Raw genomic sequence first — 18,407 nt, forward strand, 5'->3', positions numbered from 1 at the left:
GGGCCTATCAAAGAAAGCAGCTGAGTTATTAGACTCCAGGCTTCAAGAGAAGAATGTACTTCACCAGTCAGCTAAAGTATCTCGTTTCAGGAAGCATGAGAAAATTATTGTGGATTTTTTTTCTGAAGACAAACACTTTGTTTACTGTCATGATATCAGTAGTCTTCTCAGCTAGCTAGGTGTTACCACTTACAGTCCAACAGAGGGGCGGCTATTTCTTGACAGCTCTAAACTGAGTCTGAAATGTGTTCTACACAACAGTAATGTTTATGCAGTGGTTCCAATTGGTTATTCAAGTCATCTGAAAAAATATTATAATGATCTAAAAATTGTCCTCGAGTTTCTGAAATATGAGGATCATAACTGGATCATTTGTGTGGATCTTAAAATGGTAAATTTCCTGCTAGGACAACAGAGAGGTTTCACGAAGTATCCTTGCTTTCTGTGTTTGTGGGACAGCCGAGCTCAGGAGAAACACTGGACACAGAAGGAGTGGCTGAAATGTGAAGCTCTGGAAGTAGGGATGCAAAATATTGTGAATGAACCTGTAGTTAATCTAGACAGGATCATTTTTCCCCCACTTCACATCAAACTTGGCTTAATGAAGCAGTTTGTTCAGGCTTTGAATAGAGAAAGTGAATACTTTCAACATATTATTTCTGCTTTTCCTGCCTTGTCTTTTGAGAAGATAAAAGCAGGTGTATTCAATGGACCTCAAATTTGAACCCTCATATGTGACGAAGAATTTGCCAGGAAGATGAATAGGAAGAGAAAGCAGCATGGCAGTCTTTTGTGGCAGTTACAAAGAACTTCCTTGGTAACAAAAAAGCAGAAAACAATGGACTTCTGGTTCAAAGGATGCCGTTGGCTTTCCACGACATTGGATGTAACATGTGCATTAAGATTCACTTCCTGAATAGTCACCTTGATAAGTTTCCCCAAAATCTTGGAGCTGTTAGTGATGAGCAGACTACTGCTAGAGCATCAAATGAGATTGTCCTCAACAAATACACAAACGCAAGAGCTACAAACGCAAATTTTTGCCTGAATACAATTTAAATAAGTTTTGTGCAAATTTTATGATTAAAATAAGTGTTTTAATATGTTCTATTTCAAAATTTAGACAAATTCTTATGAAATCATATCTTTTAGTATATTAGTGTATTTACTAAATTATATAAATTATTATATTTTCACAAGGATGATGCCCAAGAAGACATTCTACTTCATTATGTTAAACTAAATGTTGAAATTTTACAATAAGATGAAAACCTAAAATCTTGAATTGCAAAAAACCTGTAGCATACAGAGAAAAACTAATGTCAGATTTGAGATCAGCACACTCGAATTAGGTAAGAACAAGTGTTTTTGTGGATGCAACAACAATTTTCTTCCCCAGTGTTACTTATCAGTTACCACTTAAATACCTGGAACTGTACTAGGCACTGGCAGACACAAATAAACAGAAGAAATCTATTGTCCTCAGAAGCTTACAGTGAAGAAAGGTAGGAGGAAGAAAAAAGAGAATTAAAGAGACAGAGATAGAAAGAGTGAGAGAAAGAGAGAGAGAGATAGAACAAGAGATAGATAGATGATAAGTGCAGGGAGAGTGAGAAGGAGAGAAGGAGAGAGAATGAATAAATCAGAAAATCAGTGGGAATTTTTTTTTTTTTTTAGAGACAGAAAGAGTCAGAGAGAGGGATAGACAGGGACAGACAGAGAGACAGGAACGGAGAGAGATGAGAAGCATCAATCATTAGTCTTTCTTTGAGACACCTTAGTTGTTTATTGATTGCTTTCTCATATGTGTCTTGACTGTGGGCCTTCAGCAGACCGAGTAACCCCTTGCTCGAGCCAGCGACCTTGGGTCCAAGCTGGTGAACTTTGCTCAAACCAGATGAGCCCATGCTCAAGCTGGCGATCTTGGGGTCTTGAACCTGGGTCCTCCGCATCCCAGTCTGACACTCTATCGATACACTGCACCATTGCCTGGTCAGGCTGAAAAAATTTTTTTTAAAAAGGTAACTATCTAGTTAAGAGTTTGGGGCACAGAGGAAAGACAGGCATTTATTTCCATTTGGAAGGACTGTCAGGTAATGAGACTTGAAGAAAGGCCCACCAAAAGGTTCAGCTTTTACTCCTCTTCAAAGACTTCCCTGCCTGACCTGTGGTGGCGCAGTAGATAAAACGTCAACCTGGAAATGCTGAGGTCGCCGGTTCGAAACCCTGGGCTTGCCTGGTCAAGGCACATATGGGAGTTGATGCTTCCAGCTTCTCCCCCCCCCCCATCTCTCTCTCCTCTCTCTCTGTCTCTCTCTCTCTCCCTCTCTCTCCTCTCTAAAATGAATAAAATTAAAAAAAAAAAAAAAAAAAAAAGACTTTCCTGGTGAAGCTTGTCCGTGACCTGGATGTTGCCGAATCCAAATGTGACTTTTCTGTTGGCACATTTCTTAGCTTCTCAATAGTGTTCAACACACTTGATTATTCTGCCATTTTGAGATATTTTCTTCTCCCAGCTCTATAATATCACACTCTTCTGCATCTCTGGATTTCCTCTCTCTCATTGGTTATTCCTTTAAAAAAATTTTTCTTGACTTTTCCCCATCTTAGAACTTCAGAATGTTAACCTGTGTGATCACTTCTTTTTTTTTCTTGTTATATACATACCCAATGTATGAATCATAAATAAAAAGAGAAAGCTATTAAACCAAACTCCTGAATTTAAACACTGATTGAAAGTCACTTAACATCTTTGTGTCATTGATTTTTCCGCTATAAAATGGGGGTTGTTGTGAAGTATAAAAGAGTTAACATATGTTGTATGAAGTACTAACAAGTTAAAGACTTAGAATATTGTTTAGCACATATTAACTATATTACTGTATCAGTACAATATGTTTAAATGCTGTTTCTAATGCTTAATGGTGCCCATTTTGTATATTTTAACCCATATTCTGCTTTGAAAACCAGTCATATATCAAACTGCTAACTTGCATCTAATTTTAGATGTCAAAGAGGATCTAAAAAATAAAATAGAGGAAAACTTTTGATTTATCTCCACCCAAAATGGCACCTTCTGCAATCTTCCTTATTTTATTACATGACTCTATACTCTCTAAATACTAAAGCCAAAATCTGAGCATTATTTCTAATTTCTCTTTCACTTAACCTACTTTTTAACTTATTTTTAACTTCACATACTTTTGAACTAATGAATGTCCAATTCATCAGTAACTTCTATCAAAAACTATCTCCAGTACAAATCCTGAATCCATCACAACTAACCTCCTCTCCCAGGTGATCCAACTCTAAGCTTTCCCCATCTTGCTGGAGTTCACAGTGGCCTCTTTGCTCATTTGCTTATCTCTCTCATACTCCCCTAAAATCTACTCTTTACAAAATAGCAAGAATAATTTTTGTTTAAAAAATATAAATTAGGCATAAACCAATCTTATACTCTGGGTAACTAAACTTTGCTGATTTAGCCCTGGTAGTTTTTTTGTTTTGTTTTGTTTTACTTCATTTTTTGATCTTTGCATTTCTCTTTAATCACTATTCTTTTGATATTCTGATCTTTGTCTTCCTCAAATACATCAAGTTGATTTCCACCTTTGGGCTTTTGTACAAGCTCCCTGGCATCTGTCAGAAGTGCCCTTCTTCCTGAATATTTTATTCCTGACTCCTTCTTGACATTGAAATTTCATCTCAAGGTTATCCAGTCCATAGTATTCTGCCAGTCTTTACATACAACCTCCTTCTTATGGCATTTAAACCTTTTAATGACATATCCTTAGGTTATCTCTTTAATTATTCATTCATTCATATATTATCTCTCCTCATTAGAATGCAAATTCTAGGCAGAGACTAACCAGTCTTTAAGCTATCTGCAGTGCTTGGCAAATAGATAACATTCAATAAGTGCTTTTGAATAAGTAAGCAAATAAACTATGGCAGTTGTGAAACAGAAAAGATGTTGGTTATTATAAACAACAAGCAACTGGAATCTATGCACCTTGGGAACTGTTTCCATGTTGGGGAAAAGAGTGACTCCAAGTGGCTTTTTTGTGTTTTGGGTTTTTTTACAGTTACTTTTTTACAGCAACAGATAATGGTGCCATTCACAGAAAAAGAAAACATTGAAAAAGAAACAGTCCAGGAATAGTCCTTATAGGAGAGTGAGTTTGATATCGCTCTTAAGATTCAAATTTGAAATTGTCCAGGGAATAATGAGATACAGATCTAGGACTAGAAGAAACATATTTGCATAGGCTAGAGATATAAATTAATAATCATCAGAATAGCTGAAACTACATAAGTAGAGAAGAATGAATAGTCTGTAGAGTGAGAAGACAGGTCAACACTCTGAAAACACCAAAATAATCAAAAGGCTCATAGAGGAAAAGTTGGAAGGAAGACTCTCCAAAAGCTTGAAGGAGACCCAGGGAAGAGAGATAGGACAGCCAAGAGGGAAGGAAGTTTAGAGAATAAAGGAGATGTCAACAGCGTCAAGTGACAGAGAGATCAAATAAAATATGGACTTCAAAGTCTGCTAGGCACTCTGAAACCAAGATGTCCTATGAACCTGCCAGAGACCTGCCCTTGAACCCCAAGTCCCTCAGAATTTCAGGCACACAGTAAATGTACCTGGAATTCAACTTCTCCCAGAGCTCCAAGACTTTATTGGGCAAATCCAGGGAGAGCTCAGCATACGCTTCCTCATCTTCCCTTTCTGTGTGTGTGCTGCCACCAACATTAGTGACCTAAGTTAACTAGTGCTCTCAGTGACTTCCTTTCTATTTTTCTCTTCTGTTTCCAGGGTAAATATGAAAGAGTCTTATCAGCTGTCAGCAATTTAAATAAAAAGATTCTTAAAAAATCATAGACATTCAGCAGAATCTTCTTCATCATCCAAAGTCATAAAAAACAATAGTGAATGAATGGTCAATGAATTAGTAGGACTATAATTTCTGGGATACCCTTTAAATGCCAATCATTTTTTTAAGATTCACTAGGTTTATATTCACTAGACTATAGCTAGTAAGAAAAAATATATATATTGATACAAAGTTTAATAGTATGAGTTAAAACAGAATGGTTTCTTGCTTAATCATCAATTAAACACAAACATTATATTAAAAAGTAAAAAGTTGAAGAATAGTTTGGCTTATGAAAATTATGTCAAAAAGAAAAGTGAGCTCCTTCTAATCCCATACCTTTATTTATTTTTATTTATTGTTTTTAGAGAGACAGAGAGAGGAAGGGGGAAAGAGAGACAGAAAGAGAGAAGCATCCATTTTTTGTTCCACCTACTTGTCATTCATTGGTTGCTTCTTGTATGTGTTCTGACAGGGATCAAACCCCAACCTTAGTGTTCTGGGACAATGCTCTAACTGACTGAGCTGACCGGCCAGGGCCCTAAGCACACTTTTAAAGCATCCTTGAAGACCTATTCCAGGGCGTGATTTTTTCACATCTAAATCTAAGTACCCCATTCTATAATCAGAAAGTCCAATTCATTCTAAAATTATCATCATAAAATTTATTTTTAAGTCTCATGGTCCATTGAAATCAAATTTGTAGCTCCTATGAAATGTCTAGATTCTACGCGTCAGAGTAAGGCAAAGGATTAATTTATGCTTTTCGATTAGTGTAGGTAGCATTTACACAAGGGGTTTTCAAATATTGTTCTGTATTAGAATACGCTAAGCAAGCTTTTAAAAATTTCAATGTCTAAGCTGATCCCATACAGGTTAAGTCAGACTCTCTGGGAGTGAAATTCAGGCATCAGTGTTTTTTAAAGCTCCTCAAGGGATTCCCATGAACAGCCATGGACTTGAGAACTCATGACTTATGCTACCCTTGTTCTCATTAAATGAAGGTTTGAACGGTTATGAATAAGGGCTTTGAAGTCAGAGCTGGGTTTTGAATCCTGGTGGCTGTATAAACTTGGACAAGACCCTTAACCCTTTGAGTCTCAGTTTAGTCAACTATTACTCGGTTATTATTGTTTCCACTTCACAGGATTATTTTGAGCATTAAGTAAGGTAATATAAAAACCTAGCAGAGTACATGGTATATAATACTTACATAATAAATGTTGTTAATATATAAAAATACAAAATGTAGTACTAATCAGCACTTATTAATTACAAACTATGTCTGATTTACAATACATACTTGGCAAATATAATTGTACCGAAGTCTAAATTAATATATGTAACCAAGTGTCAGCTCTATGCTGACTCAATGAACTCAGACATCTACTTTGAGCCTTAAAGGCACTCTCTCATTTAAATTACACAAAGGCAGGGTTCAAAGATCCTCAAATTCACTTCCTACTCACACCTGCCACCATCCAGATTTATGACACCTCAAAAAGCAGCTGCGTAATTTGAGTCTGACTTGCAGAAGAAAGCTCCTAATAAATTTCCTTGGGTCTTATTAGAGGGAACTTTTAAATCTTCAATGAGACACCATAAGAAAGAACTCAAAACATTTCCAGTCATATTTTTTCTTATTTACTCCTTTATGTCTGGAGTGCATGACAACTTGTTTTCCTTTTAGTTGTATCCGAACAGTTTGACAGATTACTGTGACAAGGTTACTTTTCAATTGATAAAAGGTTTGATTGCGTTGGTGCATTTGTCAGGACTGTCCGACACCACGTATAATGGACTCTGCACTCGGAGCCCAGATGGCACGTTGAGTTAGCTCTTCCCGTTCAGCATCGAGGCTCACCTTAAGGAGCCAGAGACATCCAACAGGGTTGGGGAACAGTTCAAAGGATGAGCTTGGATAGACCCTCAGCTCTGAGCACAAACATTCCTACTCCATCCCCCTGTTTCACTGGGGGAGTTCTCCTCTCTTGTTAAATGTTAAGATGACATTCACAGCTTCACTTGAAACGGAGCCATGCTAAGATGTCAGAGCTCGAGCAGGGATAATACTTATTGAGAAAAATGAAGGGCAGGCGGCTTCCTGGTGTTCTGGGGAGGATGGGAAACGTACGTTGCACCTACCCAAGCGTTTCCCTCTTTTGCCTGTATTATGCTTCAGATGGCTTTTGCGACACCGTGCTCACTTTGTCACAGAAGAACAATGGACTCGGCACCCGCAGAATGTTGTTATTAGCTCCAAATCAGTTCATTATGCTCATGCGAGGGCGATGTCCAGTGAGGGCGACACTGTGTGTGTAACATTTGGAAGTTTTGAGAATGATTTGATAAAAGGTATTGCCCACCTGGAGAATGTAAACACATTCTTTCCCTTTATAATTCTGTTCATTATGCTCATTGTGTGGTTTTATTTTTTTAAGAATAATTTAAATGTGTTTCAAGGGCATGTTAACAAAAAATATAATAGGAGCTTCCAATTTCTTTCAGGGAGGAAACGTAGCTTAGTATAGAAAAAAAATAATTATATCACGAAAATTCTACTCTATCCAAAAAAGTTCCAATGTTTTATCTTTATTAAGTCAAATGTATCTTCTCCCCCTTCTATGTCCTCTTCTTGCAATAAGCATAAAAGACATATAATCCAAGTATTACACCCAAAGTCTCGAACTGATAACCCCACCCCATGAACATAATTGTATAATCAATTGGAGTTTTAGTTTTCATTATGCAGTTGACTCTTGAACAACGTGCTTTTGAACTGACAGGTCCACTTATACATGGAAATTTAAAAATAAATATATTGGAAATTTTTTTGCTGATTTTCTTACTATCACTTAAGCTATTGTATTGATTACACTAGACTACCAAAAAGCAATTGTGTTTCTGCTTCTTGGTTATCAGAGCATGAATTGTTACACTTGTAAATAAATGTGAATTTCCTTTTCATATTTTCTCTTCATCTTTGATATCTAGTGTTAACTTATAAATATAACATCTACAGTATTTTGTAACATATATGAAAATATTGATACTGACATGATTTATCTTGTAAATAGATGACAAACTTCAGGTATCAATAAATACAGTAAAGTGTTATAAATGTATTTTCTCTTTCTTATGATTTTCTTAATATCATTTTCTTCTCTCCAGCTTCCTTCAGGGTAAGAATAAAGTATATAATACATACAACATACAAAGTGTGCATTAACTGACCATTTCTGTTATTGGTAAGGCTTCTGGTGAACATTAGGTTATTGGTAGAGTTTTGGGGGAGTCTAAAGTTATATGTGGATATTTGACTACCGGGGGATGGTCACTAACCCTCACCCCCACATTGCTCCAGGGCCCACTTTAGTGATTTTAGTATTTGCCTTTAGTGATTTTAAAAGGATGTTGTAGCTTCTCAATGTTTAATAGTATATTGATGACCTTTCATGACTGATTGAGAAGAAGAGACTAAAAATCAGCGATTTGGGTCCTATTTTGTGCTATGTCAAAGTTTCGTTTAGCATTTGGTTGGTTAATTTTCTCAAGCCCTTGCTTTTTAATAGAAACATGAAAGCACATGAAAGAAGACATTTTTCACCACACATAATTAATCCACCACCATCATCATTCATCCTCAAGCTTGCTTCTCTGCCCATAAATCCGTTACTTCCAGATCACTGTTCACCTGTCCCCACTCTGAGTGTTCCTTTCTTTCCACTACGCAGTTGGAGTTACCTTTTTGAAACAAATTCTGACTATGATACCTTCCGGTTTGTGACAATACAGTGATTTTTCTCTGTTGTTCTTTGGATAAAAGAAGGCTCTTATCACGCTATAAAAAGGGGTCACCTTATTCCTCTCCATGTTTCCAACTCATATTGCCTCATACTCCGACTGCCTCTTTCTGCTAGAACCACACGGGCCTTGTTTTCTTTCTTTCTTTTTTTTTTTTTTTTTTTTTTGTATTTTTCTGAAGCTGGAAACGGGGAGAGACAGTCAGACAGACTCCTGCATGCGCCCGACCGGGATCCACCCGGCACGCCCACCAGGGGCGATGCTCTGCCCACCAGGGGGCGATGCTCTGCCCCTCCGGGGCGTCGCTCTGCCGCGACCAGAGCCACTCTAGCGCCTGGGGCAGAGGCCAAGGAGCCATCCCCAGTGCCCGGGCCATCTTTGCTCCAATGGAGCCTTGGCTGTGGGAGGGGAAGAGAGAGACAGAGAGGAAGGAGGGGGGGGGTGGAGAAGCAAATGGGCGCTTCTCCTATGTGCCCTGGCTTGGAATCGAACCCGGGTTCCCCACACGCCAGGCCGACGCTCCACCGCTGAGCCAACCGGCCAGGGCAGGGCCTTGTTTTCAACCCCTTGTCTTTGTCCTGCTCCCTCCAGCCGCTGGTTCCACACGCACATTCTTTCTGCCTGGAAAGTTCGTACTTTTCTTTCTCACTTAAGTTCAACCTATTCCTCCTTCTGATCTGAGCTTAACTGTCCTTCTTCAGAAATGCCTTTGTTCCTGTTCCTAACCGGATATAATCCATATTACAGAGATTCTTAGATTCATGCTCCTTTATTGCATTTACACTTGCAATGTTATATCTGATCATGCAATTATTTCATTGGTGTCCTAGGCCTTTCTCTAAATGTACTCACCACTGAATCTTCAGCCCGTTATCTGGGATGCGACAGAGGTGCTCTATAAATATTTCTTGAATGAGAACACAATAAAGTTCCTTGAGATTCCTTGAGATGAAGACATTGCCAGGTGTTTCCTATAAGACGTGCAATGTAATGCATTTCTCCAAAACACAGCTATAACTAGAGATTTTCCATGAGTGAAATCACTCTTCATGTCTATTATTTTGTCTTCAATTCTTTGGCTTTATTTGCAATCCAAACATAGGAGCCTTGGTGATGAATGTGAATGGAATACCTTAACAGAATTTACTGTCGAAGTAGTCATTGTGAAAGAATGTAATTGCTTTTCTTTAATATCATTTTCTTGCTGTTTATTAGTATTAATATGGATATTGCATTCAAATACCAGATAATTTGATATTTTTATGCCCTTTTTTTTGTATATCTCTATTTTATGTCATTTCATTACTATGGATATAAGCAAATATTGCATTTTACATATTACAGGATAATATTAACTCTAAAATACTTATAATTGTGTAGGGATAAACATGGAAAATTGATCCTGATGGCAATTTTATATAAACCAACAAACATCTTTTTTTGTAGGTAAATTATTTTATAGTGTTGAATGAGTGATCACACGCAAATAATTTGCATCTTTAGAATACCGCTAATGAAAAATAGTAATGCGCAATGTAAGAGGCCAACACTACAGAAAGGAAAGAGGATTTCACACATGACCTACATTGGTCCTGTACCAAGGGCGTGTCCAGCCATTAGGTCATATTCACGCAGCTGTATCAACTAGGCTGTGGCCTCAGCAACTCGGCAGAAAGGGATTGGCGAAAGATAAACAAGGTCGCCCAGAGCAGGTGTTACTGCTAATGAATGAGGGACCTCAATAAAATATCAGAATTTTAGCATGAAAGAAATTTAAAAGACCATTGAGTTCAACTACATTCTTTTATATGTGGAGCGCGGAGACCAAAGTGAAGTCGTGACAAGTTGTTTGTCTAAGGACACTACCCAGTTGGCACAGCCAGGACTGAAACCCCGATCTCTAAGTGCACAGCTATGTCTATTACATTCCACTGCTCGATCCCATTAGTTCTGCGAGATTCTCTAAGAAAATAAATCTAAGTAATAAACAGCAGGTCTAGACCACTTCAGGAGCCGGAGAGCCCATAAACATTTTTACAATAACAAGCGCATGGGCCACATCTTATTAGCTAGCAAAAATTACTAAGGATAAGTAACCGTTACCCTCTGTGCACTTAGCATTCTTTAATTTTTTTCTAATGCAATATTAACAAAACTTCTTTTTTCAAAAATAATATTTCTACGTCATCCAATTTTCTTCCTGAATTAATAATGCCAGTAATAAGCTTTTAGGTAATGCTTTATATCTATAGATTTCTGGCAATGTTTTTTTTTTTGTTTATTTTTTGCAGAAATGGACACTGATACAGAATTTCATAGTATAATGTTCTATCAGCAACATGTTCGTTAACCAGCTATCCAAAAAAAAAAAAAGATAAAAATGAAATGAGATGAAATTTCAAAAAAGCCCTGATTTGTAGGGCTCCCTTCAGGATACTGAGTCTGTAATGAATCACTTAACAGAATTCCAGAATATTTAACAACTAGCTCTAGTGCACTAATCACAAGCAGCTCCAGCACACCACTGATATTGCAATGTAACCTACACTTCTAAGAGGACACTGAGGATCACAGAGAGTCAATGATCTGCCTCCAGACAACAGAGTGACAAAACTCCAACTCAGCGACCTCATATAATAAGTGAAACGTCATGTATTAGAAATAGTATACATACGATTGTAGAGAGAAGTGAAACCCCCAGACCCACCAATATCGACAATCCTTCGGAGCCTGACAGAAATGTATATGCACAGGTTCTAACCCAGACCCTGTGAAACATAATTCCTTGGGCCTAGAACTCTGTGTTTGAACGAGTTCTCTAACTAGTATAGAGCAATGAGAAACAATTGTTCTGTAACATCCAATCATTTTTCTGAGTGAGAGTCATATAAAAAACAGTTAATTGCTAGATTTTCTTTTCACAGGAGACTTTATTACAGGCAAAAATGTAATGACCAAGGAACCGTTACAGAAGATACTTCATCTGAAGCTTCTGACATAAGGTTGGCAATTTTTCACATTTCCAAGGACCTTACTTTTTCAAACGGTTTTGATTTTTCTAACAACAAGAACAATAACAACAAAAAAGAGTGATTGCCCTTCTAATTCTCACCCTCAATATTTTATAGAACAAAACCTAACACATACTCATATTTCTTAGGCTTGGCACATTTTGTTCTTTTTTAAAAATTGTTTCTAAATAGGCCCTGGCTGGTTGGCTCAGTGGTAGAGCATCAGCCTGGTGTGTGGTTGTTCTAGGTTTGATTCCCAGTCAGGACACACAGGAGAAGCGATCAACTGCTTTTCCACCCCTCCTCCTTCTCTGACCCCCTTTCTCTCTCTCTCTCTCTCTCTTCCCACCCCCCGCCAACAACCATTGCTTGATTGGTTCAAGCTAGTTGGCCTCCAGGCTGAGGATGGCTCCAGGGGTCTCGCCTTCGGCACTAAAAATAGCTCAGATACTGAGCAACGGAGCAACAGCCCAGATGGGCACAGTATCTGCCCCAGACGAGGGGTTGCCGAGTGGATACTGGTTGTGGCACTTGAAAGAGTCTGTCTCTCCACATCCCCTCTTTTCACTCAATTAAAAAAAAGAAAAGAAAAAAAATCTGCTCCTAAATATTTTCTTTTAAGTGACCCCATGATAATCCACATACTGTCAACAGGTTACATAGTTACATTTTTATGTTTTGGTTTATCTGCCACTTCCTCTTGTTTTGATATTTGTTCCCAATTTTAAAAACCAGAACAAAGGTAAATAAATACTGTCTGCTTTGTTTTCCTCTTTCAATATTTTAAAGGTTGGAAAATATACAAAATAAATATCCTCTCTACCTTCTTATAAAAGCATTGCCTGTGAATTAAAAGAAAAAAAATTGAGTAATAGTTCCCCCTAATTTAAAAATAACCAGCTAAAGCTCAACCAAATAATAAATAGCTGGGCTAAGATTACTTTGGAAACCATCAGACAACAATCTAAAAATACAGATCTGTGATTCTTAATTCATTATCCATTGTTCATTTTTATGGAGGGTAAATTTAAATATGATTAATTCTTTTCACAGAAATAAGCATGTTAATAATACATGCTGGTAGATAAGAGAACCATAAAAACATTTTGGAAGGGCATTAGATCATTAGCACACTCCCTAGAAAATATAAAGCCACTTGGCAAATGCAGTTCTTGGCCTTGGTGGAAAAATAGCTTCGCTAAACATGGAAGTAGATGTCTTCAAAGAAACTAGAGAATCTGCCTTATCATTCTCCCACTTCCTGGTTCCTAGTGAACTTATATTGATCAAAAGCTGACCAAAAAGCTTTGCAACACAGGAGCTAACCATCCTGAAATCCATCGCTTCTTCTGAGTTTTTGAGATCCTCCCAACTAATACTTCTGAGAAAAAGCAGCTTTTTTTTTTTCATGAGACGCATCACTGACTTCACCAGCCACAAGTTTTGAGGGCCCAACAACACGTTCGCCCATCATCTTCCTGGTCAATACATGCTTATCAGCCAGCACATAGCCCATGTCCATCTTCTCAAGAACCTCCACTTTCACACCATACAGGAGAAGAATTTCATTCCCTAAAGTAAGGTGGACTTGGATCTCATATTTCAATCCCATTCATACGCCATTGTCTTCCTCACTGAGACACCAATGAATGGGTGCATTGGGGTTCAAGAACCACGTCCTGGGTGGTCTGAACCCACGTGGGCAAGCGTGTGGGTGAGAGACGGCGCGGAGAGCAGAAGGGCACTTACGGTTGGCACAGCTTGATTAGGTCCTGGTCAGTGGTGCCTGGCGGAAGGCCTCGAATGTACAGGTTGGTTTTACTCAACTGTTCCCCGCTGTTGTTGTTGCTGCTGTTGTTGCTGCTGCTGTTTGTGCTGGGGCTGGGAGGAGCCATGGGGTGGGGAGCTGGTGCATAGGACTGCTGGAAACAGAAAAGGCTGTTACTGGAAAAACAGAGCCAGCACCTACTCACAGGCCAGCAGAGCACCTCGAAAGCAATGCAAGCATCTCGGCCTCTCCAATCCACACATACACAATGCACACACACACTTCCGTATATCCCTGCGCTGTGGACTTCTGAGAATATCAGATGCACTTTCCTCTCGCTGGCCCTGCATGTAGAACAGCAGAAGCTTGCCATGAATAGGACAAGAAGAAGTTCCCAGGTGCTCCTGACAGTAGCCTATGGTTTCTGAGTGTGTCCTCTGTGATTTTCCTTAGATCTGTAAAGTAGCATGCTATCTCAAGATCTCCCTGTCCATAGAACACAGCTCACTCTCAACACCAACACTTTGCCCAGCACACTCTTAATAGTCAAGCATCTCTGGTTTGCCTCTACTTCTTGTTCCCAAGTTTTCTCCAAAGCAACTCCCTTATGTTGTTTCTTCAGCATTACTCTCTAGCACTCTTTGTGATACATAGAAATCATGTTGTGAATAGTTCTTTTATGAATAAATAAACAAATGAATGAATCTATCTCATCATTTTCCTTCTTTCTAAACCTGCTTCTTCATGGTGAAAAAGACTTTATATTGGCAAGACTCAGCCACCATTCTCTTCCTGCAGCCAAAATCCCCTTTATTTTATTCTAATCCAGGGTTTCAGCTAGAAACTGTGATCACATAGACAGGATTATTGTTTGTTGGAGCTGTCGTCCTGTTTATTATAGAGTGGTAGCATCCTCCTCTTCAGTCTTTACCCACCATATGCTAGTAGCACCCCCTCTCCAGTTATGGCAACCAAAAATGTTTTCACACACTGCTAAATGTCCCCTGGGAGTAAAATCTCCCCGAGTAAAGAACTATTTCTCTAACCTGTCACACTATTTTATGACAGAAAGGAAATGATAAAATGACCTCCAACATCTTGGAATGCACAGTGTGAAAGTCTTTATAATTATACATGCCAAAATAAGTAGATGTACTACTCATTACACTTTTGTTCCTGTTCGTGCAGGCATTTCTTCAAAAGTTCTAATTACGCTGTCTCTCTGGGTAGGAGTACCTGAAGTCTCTTATTGGCTGTGAGAACTTTGGGTGGTGCCTTAATCTCACTGAGACACTACATTCTCATTAATGTGAGGAGGATAAAAAATAGTACTCTTCTGTGTCAAAGGGCTTTACCAAAACTCAATGAGCTAATGCAAACAAATTGGTTCTTAGAAATTAGTAAGTACACAATAAATATTAGCAATAACAAAAATGTAATAATAATAATGATGGCAAAGATAACACTTGTCATTCATATCTATATTGCCAGTGATATTGATCTATATAACTATCCCAGATATTCTCAATCATAACCAAGAAAGCTACCTAAGGGTACAATCAACACATTTATCAGATTCCACTGGGGACATTTTGGGCTGGGTATTAACCTGAAGATGCATTAGCTGTTTTATCATGGGTAGGAGGTATGTAATTATCAAACAGCAAGTAGGGGCTTAATAAATACTTAGGCTACATGATGTACAATAAAACTGAATAAATGCAGCTTTATCCCATACAAGAGGCCACATTCTAGCAGTACCCAGCCTTGTTTCCTGCTATAACAGTCCATTTGACATGTATTTCCAGGATTTCAGATGTACCTCAGTCCTATTTCCAACTGACTATAAGACAAGCCTCTTAGGCGCAGTGTATCAAAACGCAACTCAATAGATCTGCTCTCAGCTCCCAAACTTCTACACCAGCCACGTCTCACAATTAGCCCATTCTTCCAGCCTTCCCGCTAGAAACGTAGTGTTAGCTCCATCTCTTCCCTAACCCTACATCTCCAAATACTGTCAGCTGTCAAAGTCTCTGAGAGGTTTCCAGAATCATCCTTCCCTCTGAATTCCCACGTTTTCCCTAGAGGGTCTGAACCACATGCTATACAAAGGACTTCCAGCTTCCGTACTGGCCTCCCTTCCCTCTGACTTTCCCCTCACTAACTGGGGGTATGGAGGTGGGAAGAGTAAGACAGAATGGTCAAACGCAAACACAAAGTGGTCAAAGGTAGACGAGGCAGTTTGTTTATGAAATGGGGAGGTGCCAGGCCAGAGATAACAGGAGCGAAACCCTGCAACTCAAACTCCCTTCTTTCAAATAAACATTTTCTCAAGCATTTCTTTAGTATTCATTTCAAAAATATATACTGATTGATTTTATAGAGAGAGGAAAGGGGAGAAAGGGAAAGAGAAAGAGAAAGAGAGAGAGAGAGAGAGAGAGACTGATTTGATGTTCCGCTTATTTATGCATTCATTGGTTGATTCTTGTGTCTGTGCCCTGACCAGGAATTGAACCCACAAACTTGGCATATCGGGATGACATTCTGACCAACTGAGCTATCTAGCCAGGGCCAATTTAGTACTAATTTGTTACCAATATTTTTAATGTAGAATATCAAAATGAACTAAAGAGGAGAATATTTTCTGTTCCCAGTATTTGAATAAAATGGCATGTCTTCACTGCCTTTTTAAATTTAATACCTGCATGCATCACGATTCCTGGCCCACATGAAAAACTCATCCTTCTTCACTTACGAGTTGCGTTTCACTCCTGGGGCATCCCCTAACACTTAGCTCTACCTCTTTGCAAGTTGTGCGCTTAGTAGGTGCTCAGCACATCCCGGCTGAAGTAGCATCCTGGTTTCTGTGTCTCGCCAGAAAACAGATGGAATTTATCTTTTACTCCCATGCTTTCTTCTCTTCAATTTCCCAAGGCTTGCTTTTTTTTTTTTTTTTACCACTTTTGCCTCTCCTCCCTCGAAATTCTTTGAATTCCATGCTGTACTCAGGCTTCTCTTAAAAATGAGGCTTTGTTTAAAGCAGTCGTTCCTCCTGCCTGGCCGATGAAACCACCAGAGAGCCAGGAAAATGTCCCTAGCTCAACATCCCACTGATCAGATGGACCAGTTCAGACTGAGCCCTTGACTGATCAAATAAGAAAGCACCAAGTACAGGATGATCAATAAGTGTTTACTTAATTCTTTGGTTTTCCCTCAGGGGCCTTTGCGAGCACTGAACATAGCTGGAACGCCATTTAGTAAATTGCATAGCGCCTAAAACAATAAGTGTGCCCTGCAAAGGGTCCAATGTATTCACTGGGAAAAAAAAAATTTAAACAAAACAGTCAAAAGCAAATCACAGCTGGAATGAGTAGAAGGAACTGTATGCATGGAAATAAGGTATGTAATTTATAATGACACTTGGAAGCACCAGACTGGTGTGGAGAAAGGGTGTGTTTTGAAAGCCCGTTGAAACAACTGCACAAAGGAGGAATTCTATGTCATATTCTTTTTGTGAGTTCTAGAAATTCTGTGGAAAGAGGTAGCCTTTCTCAGTGTTACTGAACCAGTTAATCTATAGATTTTTAAGACCCAGTGCTAACACTGGTGCTAATTCTTAATATTTCATTTATCTAAAAATGATACACTGAATGATTCAGGGAGCGGTTTGCATTGTACACCATTCTTTGGTTTTGAGAATTATAAATACCTTCCTCTCAACCCATTTTCACAAGACACGTCCTTGAATCAAGAAAACAGTGGCCAAAGGTTCCGGGAATGTCTGATACAAATGCACAGGCTGAAATGAATTAATTTGTGAAAAGCAAAAGAGATGTATGTCCCGGCTGTCAAAGACAAATGACTAAACTACAGCATCTTAAAAAAAAAAAAAAAAAAAAAAAAAAAAAAGCATCAATAATCTTCAGGGGTCAATGGGTCACAGCAGCCACTTTCCTGATTAAAAGTGGTTAAACGTGACTGATTTCTTTCTCAAGTCTTTTGTCTTTAAATGAACTTGGAATTCTATCATTGATTAGCTTTTAAATCATCCTGAGGCAATGAGGAAGAAATTTTAAAATGTTAGTAAAAAGATATTTTATTTCAGATGAAATTGGCTTTGCTATATTGCTCAAAGTCACACTTTATAAATCCTATTTAGGAGTGGTGAGGACTTCAGTCTGGGGTTACTGAACACTGTAACACTGAGCCGTAACAGGGCAAGGGTTGTTAGGAATCTGCAGTGTCAGTTGGTTAAACCCAGTAAGAAACGGCAGATTTTCAAAAGAGGGGTGTGGGTGGTGCTCGGATTGAAGGAGGGAGATAGAGCACTCCTCTGGACGCTGTGTATCTTGACAAGTATACGGACTTTTCTTAGATGTTTCCACTGTATTCGTGGCTGCGCAGCTGGGACCGTCTGTTGTGGATTACCGGATAGGGGCTAAAGCCGTTTTAGGCACATGTTTGGACGGCTAAATCAGTGGATCGATACCTGTGTCCTCTTCAGGAAATTTAGTAAAACGACTTAGCATCATTTTGGAAGATGTTGTTTTTAAGCAAAAGGTCCTCATAGGTAGCATTTAATGTGTGTTTGCTAAGCAGTTTTTTATGTTGTCTTCATAACCGCCTCATGAGGCAAATGATCCTAATCTCAGTTTACCAACGAGAAAACTGAGGCACAGAAAATGCCTCTCCTGCAGGAGCTCTGGCGAGCCCAGCGGAAGGGGGAAGAACAGAATGATGAGAAACAACGTACAGTCAAAACGAAGGTTAACAAGCTCCCTCCCTCGATCAGAATTTAAATAAAGTCAATCTTGAAATTTAATTTCGAAAGGGAAGTAACCATCAGAAGCAAGCATGTTAGGAGTTTTTCACATAATGTCAAACTAGTGGGGTTCATTTATCAAGATTCATGGTTTGTTATTTAATAACAGGAAAATGAACTGGCTTGTA

At 38.7% G+C, this 18,407-nt stretch overlaps 1 protein-coding gene across 7 annotated transcripts in view; it reads right to left on the bottom strand.

The window, feature by feature from the left end:
- The window catches only part of RBMS3 (RNA binding motif single stranded interacting protein 3), a 698,310-nt gene that overhangs the window by 520,664 nt on the left and 159,239 nt on the right, over positions 1 to 18,407 (bottom strand). For 5 of the 7 annotated variants that reach the window (XM_066245089.1, XM_066245084.1, XM_066245088.1 and 2 more), the window contains exon 2: positions 13,439 to 13,611. In XM_066245089.1, coding sequence (XP_066101186.1) covers positions 13,439 to 13,611 — 173 coding nt within the window. The remainder of the gene's footprint in view (positions 1 to 13,438; positions 13,612 to 18,407) is intronic. The other 2 variants (XM_066245086.1, XM_066245087.1) reach the window with 1 other exon arrangement.

This window comes from Saccopteryx bilineata, chromosome 10 (genome assembly GCF_036850765.1).
Source record: "Saccopteryx bilineata isolate mSacBil1 chromosome 10, mSacBil1_pri_phased_curated, whole genome shotgun sequence".
Taxonomy (NCBI): Eukaryota; Metazoa; Chordata; class Mammalia; order Chiroptera; family Emballonuridae; genus Saccopteryx; species Saccopteryx bilineata.